Source organism: Neovison vison, chromosome 1, assembly GCF_020171115.1.
Source record: "Neovison vison isolate M4711 chromosome 1, ASM_NN_V1, whole genome shotgun sequence".
NCBI lineage: Eukaryota > Metazoa > Chordata > Mammalia > Carnivora > Mustelidae > Neogale > Neogale vison.
In genome coordinates, this window is record NC_058091.1 from 241,973,642 (window position 1) to 241,979,641 (window position 6,000).

Below are 6,000 nucleotides of genomic sequence, written 5' to 3' on the forward strand. Positions count from 1 at the left end.
TAACCGAGCAATTCCACTACTCAGAATATATCCCAAGGAAATAACATCATATCAAAGAGATATCTGCACTCCCATGTTCATGGCAGCATTATTTACAATAGCCAAGAAATGGCAACAACTTAGGGGTCTACTGACGGATCACTGAATAACTATTGTGTGTGTATGTGTACACAATAGAATATTATACACCTAGAAAGAAGGAAGTCCTGCCAGTTGTGACAACATGGAATGAGATGGAGGACAAGATGCTAAGTGAAGTAAGTCAGACGAATAGCGTACGATCTCACCTGTATGTGGAACCTAAAACAACTCATAGGAAAGGATGCCAAACTGGTGGTTACCATAGGTAGGGAGAATTGGAGGAAGGTGGTCAAAAGGTACACACCTCCAGTTACAAGTTAGGACTAGGAATTTAATGTATGGTGTGAGGACTATAGTCACCACTGCTGTGGTACATATTAAAGTTGTCAGTAGCAAATCCTAAGAGTTCTCATCATACAGGAAGGATGGATGTTAATTACCTTGACTGCAATAATCACCTCACAGAGTACGTAAGTCAAATGTTGCTGTACACTGGACACTCCACAGTGCTCCATCTCAATCCTGTCTCCATAAGACTGGGAAACTCTTAAGAAAGAGAGGTTGGGGGAACAAGGTGGTGGGTATTAGAGAGGGCACAGATTGCATGGAGCACTGGGTGTGGTGCAAAAACAATGAATATTGTTATGCTGAAAACTTAAAAAAAAAATTACCAGCATTTTAAAGGAAAAAATAAAAACTCAACCATGAAGGGATCCTGTCTCACCTTGAGCCCATCCAGGACCCTGTAAATCTTGACAAAACAATAACCAGTCGCTCCATTCCCCCTACCATCTCTGCTGGAAATCCCATCTGATGTGTTCAGCCCTCTTTTCTCTCTTGGGGGCCATTAACCCTGAGTTTCTGAGCACGTGTATTCAGTTTGGACTTTGTCTTCCCTCAGGAGTGTTCATCCCTCGGTGTAACGAGGAGGGCTATTACAAAGCCACACAGTGCCACGGCAGCACGGGCCAGTGCTGGTGTGTGGATAAATACGGCAACGAGCTGGCAGGCTCCAGGAAACAGGGCGCTGTGAGCTGTGGTGAGTAGGGCCTTCTGCGTCAGCCCCACAGTGACCTCTGTTGACTGGCAGGTCTTGACTGTATGAAGATCTGGGCAGAGGAGTCTCGAGACCTATCTGTGGTCTAGAGTGAACAGTTGTGTCTTGTTTTAAGATTTTATTTATTTATTTGAAAGAGAGAGATGCAATGGGAGTGGGAAAGGGAGAAGTAGGCTCCTTGATGAGCAGGGAGCCTCATGCAGGGCTCGATCCCAGGACCCCAGGATCATGACCTGAGCTGAAGGCAGAGGCTTAATGACTGAGCCACCCAGGCACCCCTACAGGGAACAACTTTACAGTGCAGACACAAGAACCCTGAAATCACATGAGGTTAGGCATAGCTAGCTTTCTGAGGGGCAGGGACTCACCGTGACCAGGGGACTGGATCACATTTTTTGACAGCGCACAACTTCACTAAACCCCCAGGGTTCTCCCCAAGAAGGCAGAAACATCTCCGGACCTCTGGGGCTCACAAAGCTTGTGGCCCATGCCATGTCAACTAACCACATCCACACAGAGATGATCCAATATTCAGAGAGTAAACTGCACGGTTTCTCCCTATGCTCAAGTTGCATGAAAAGGACCCACAGCAACTAACCTCCCATCTCTCCTTTCATCTTCTCATTTCAGAAGAGGAGCAGGAGACCTCGGGGGATTTTGGCAGTGGCGGCGCTGTGGTCCTGCTGGATGACCTGGAGGACGAGCGGGAGCTGGGACCAAAGGACAGATCCGGGAAGCTGAGGGTGCACACCCGGGCAGTGACAGAGGATGACGAGGATGAGGACGACGACAAAGAGGACGAGGTGGGCTACATCTGGTAGTCCCCACGAGGAAGAGGACACGAGGTTTGCACCGACCGGCAAGTCACTTCCTACTCCGGCATTTGTATCTAAGACCCCACAGCACCAAGGCCTCTTCTCCATTGTTGCTCTCTGTACCCGACCTGAGGTTTGGAAGACCGCTCCTTGTCCCCCGAACATTCTGGTCTTGCATACAGTTGTGTGGGAAGAAGGGTGTTGTGTTCTGTTTTTATTTAGACAGGGGAGCGGCTGGCTGAGCTGGAGCCTCCTTCCCTCCCGTGAGAGTTGTGCAACACGCATGTGAAGGTTGTGGGATTCTGACCGTGCAGGGAGCCCCCACCTTGTAAACGTCCAAGATGCTTTTCGATTACCCACACCAGTGGTCATTCCAGCATGGTTCCCAGCCTTACGGTGTCTAAGTGCTTTTCTTGTGTCCTGTAGATGTCGTGGAAAACACACCACACTGTACTTTCTTCTGCCCTATCCACCACCCCTCGTGGTAATAATTAAAAATTCGTTTTTCATATCACTCTATCTGGCTTCCTACAAACAACAGCCTTAATTCAGTCAAGAGTTCCTTTGGGGAATCGATTTTCCTTATGAACAAGGGTGTCTGGATGCTTCTCTGTACATGCCTAAGGATGTCTGTATGTACAGAGTAGACTGTGTGTACAAGACACACACACACACACACACCACTCAGAAAAAGCGCTTCAGTATCTTCTTGAAACTCATTTGAAACACAATTATAAATTTGTCAGCTTGTCCAGACCTGGATCACAATTTCTGGAATAAGAAATATAGATCAGAAGTTCTTTTTTTGCACTAAGAGTTAGCACTTGTAGCCTGCAGGCTGAGGAGGTTCCTTTCCCTATGCATTAGGAGAGTTACTGGAAGCCCTTTGATTTGGATAAGCCTCTGTCCGCCTAAATCACTTTCCTTGCAGAAGCCATGAGACTCCCACATGGGCAACTTCACAAGCCATCTTTTTCATTTCGGCTCAAAGCTTCCCTTCCCCTCCTCCCCGGGGCTGCAGCAATCCTGTCTGCCACGGGTTCCTACCTTCCCTACCGACGCAAGGGCTTTTCCCAAGGCACGGATACATGTCCCCTGCTCCCCAAGAAGACAATACCACAGTGTTCCTTAGCAGAAGAAAATTCAGGATTCTTAACCTCATCTTTTGCTTTTGCCCCATTTCTATCCACAGATCATAGCAAGGGTACACAAGCTGTACAAATTTTATACCACTCATCGTTACTGAAAAGAAATCCCAAAGGGAGGCCACAAAGAACTTCATCATAGCACCTGGAAGCTAGGGTTGGATCTTTAAGAGCTACTCCTTCCCCCATCCCCACACCTGCACCAGTGTCAAGAGGCTGATGAAGCAAGCTGTCCACCAGCGTTTCTTTTCCCTAAGTCAGCTCATGATTACAGTCTGTCTCCAAATTTGGTAGGGTCAGCCTCTCTATCGTTTCAAGGATTTCTGCCCCTATCAAGCTGGCTCAGATCTAAGTACCAAAGACTAGTCTTCAAAGTGGCCCCATTTAGTTCAGTACCTCAGACCCTTAAGCTCCTGCCCACCTGGTTTCCAAGTACCTGGTGACCCTCATCAACACTTCCCCGCCAAGGCTCTGTAGCCCACATTGGTTTATCTTCCTTTCCTCCTGAGCTCCAGCCCATCCACAAGACAACCACGTAAACTCAGGCAAAAAAATACACTCAGCCGAACCATGGTCATGGCGGTAGCTGACCAACCCCCCGCCCCCACCTCAAATGGACCATTTCTTTGTACTTTACCAAGCTGCCTTCAAACCAGCATTTTCTAACCCTAGCATTGGCCACAGTGGCATCATTCCTAGACTTAGTCTCAGAAGGGAAATGAACATACGTGATACAACCAACCTCTTTGGCCTGGGAGACACGGGTACCACCAGGACCCTCCGTAGAGCGAGAACAGAGACGAGCTCTGTATTGGGATGGCAACTCCATCACCTCTCTTTCAATTGTTTTCCCTCACTTGAACAAAACACTGAGGTGGTAATTCAGAAAACAGGTGCTTAATTGCAGCTAGATTCTAATAGCCTGTATACAAGAATCAAGACATATTAAAAAAATTCAGTTTAGGCCATTAAAGAAAACCATCGTTACTGTCTCCTCTGAGCTTGGAAAAACGCACAAGAGAACAAATTAAAAGCGACAAATTGCTTTCACTTAGAAAAACTTCCAGGAACAGAGAACCACTGATTCTAATTTGCCTAATTATCTTATGACAAGTGTCAAATTAAGATGACACTTAAAGATTCTTAGCATTAACTTAACGATGGAGAAGAGTGGGCTCAGCAGTCAGTTCCCAGTAAGGTAACGAGATGCTTGTTTTCAAAGATATTCCAAGAAGATGTTTTGATTCATTAAAATAGTAAATAAAAAGCCCTCCTAAGACTGGGACCCCAAATCAATGGAGCAACATTAACACCACTTTGCATGCCTCACTTTGGCGTGACAGATTTTTAAAGGGCTTTGCTGCTTTTCACAAGAACTAAACATTCGATTTTCTAGTTACCTTATCCTTAGAGGTAGAATTTGTGATTTCCTCTTTTTGGGCAGGAGTCCTTTTGCTAGTGACTAAGTATACATAAAAATCTTGATTAAACAGAAATAATACCGTGATAATCCAGTCCCTTTCTTTGAGACAGGTATTGAACTGAATCCTCACTTACTCATTTCTGCGTGCACTCTACTAAACAGCTTTATTCTTATTCCACACGTGGTTCTTTTACTTAATACTGTTGCCTCAGCATCGACCCTAAATCCCAGAATTTTCTTCCACCATGGTTAATTGTCTGCCATATTGATGTCTTTTTAATTCCACAGATATTCTAGGCATGGGAATACCTTAGTACTCAACCTGAGATTTTGTTACCAGTTTTCCCTTCTTTATACCCATTTCCCCATGCCCAGCAGTGAATGACTAAGTGTCTGTCCAGGTCTGCCCCTCTACTTTTCCCAGAATGCCATTCACACTTTTTTTTTTTCCACCTTGACCACATTGTACAGTAACATCTAACATCTAAGAGCCCTTTCTACAGTGGGTGGTTTTGGTCTTTTTATACCTTTTTCTCAAAGTCACCGATGTTTGTCCCTGTTCAATGTGTAGCATTGTAATGAGAGCCCACCAAATCCTGAGTGTCATTTTGTTGTCCCTATTGTAGATGAAATAGTGATGTAGAAAAAATCTAGTAAATTCTGAATGCTTTTCCACGTAGACTTCTCTGGAATGTGAACACGACTCTTTGGTTAATAGTAAATGCTTAACTGTAGTCCTGAGTAGGTGCATTTCTGTCTGTCTCAATAAATTTTGATTTGTCTGCAACAACTGAGTGTGTGTATTTTCTCAGCTTGCATGTCTTCTCACCGAGCCGTGGCCATGCTCAGTCTCTGGAGGACAAACAGCACAGGCAGACGGGGGAGGTAGACCAGTTGGCAGTCCACCCTGCCCTGGCCCCTCTCAGTGCATCCTGTGCCCACACAGTCCCGAACCACACCTCCTAACCCATGTTTGCAGCTTTTCCACTTTGTTACTTCATTTTTACCTATCAGATTTCAGTGTTGTCATCCTGTTAACAACCTTAAACTTTTCCAGTTCTGCCTATTCTTTCCCTCCCATTAGTTATTCTCCAATTCTCCTAAAGAAAAGAAAAAGAAAAGAAAAGAGAAAGAAAGAAATTCTTCTTTACAGGGGATTCTGAGTTTTCTTCAGTTCATGGATTAACATACCAGAGGCTTGTCAAACATCAGAAAGCACCCAAATTGGAACAGGAATTATTTCCTTTCTAGCTTTATTCACATTCGGGCCAGTGTGCCTATGACTTAATTATACCCTTAGTGAGTAATTTTGCCAAAAGCTAAGGTAGACACTGTCTTATGAATAATTCTGTTCCTTTACCCCGTGGAGTAGATTTTACAATCTGTGGATTGACAATTCAGGGAAAGGCGCTTCACAGGTCCACAGAATAACTAATGTGAGCAGAACAATGACCAATATGAACCCTCCAGGGTAGTTTC

At 45.1% G+C, this 6,000-nt stretch overlaps 1 protein-coding gene across 1 annotated transcript in view; it reads left to right on the forward strand.

Moving 5' to 3' along the window:
• Positions 1-5,308, forward strand: part of SPOCK1 (SPARC (osteonectin), cwcv and kazal like domains proteoglycan 1) — a 497,141-nt gene extending 491,833 nt beyond the window's left edge. Inside the window, exons 10-11 of the mRNA XM_044227016.1 lie at positions 983-1,120; positions 1,769-5,308. Of these exons, the coding sequence (XP_044082951.1) occupies positions 983-1,120; positions 1,769-1,959 (329 nt within the window). The 3' untranslated portion in view covers positions 1,960-5,308. The remainder of the gene's footprint in view (positions 1-982; positions 1,121-1,768) is intronic.
• Positions 5,309-6,000: the final 692 nt, after the last annotated feature.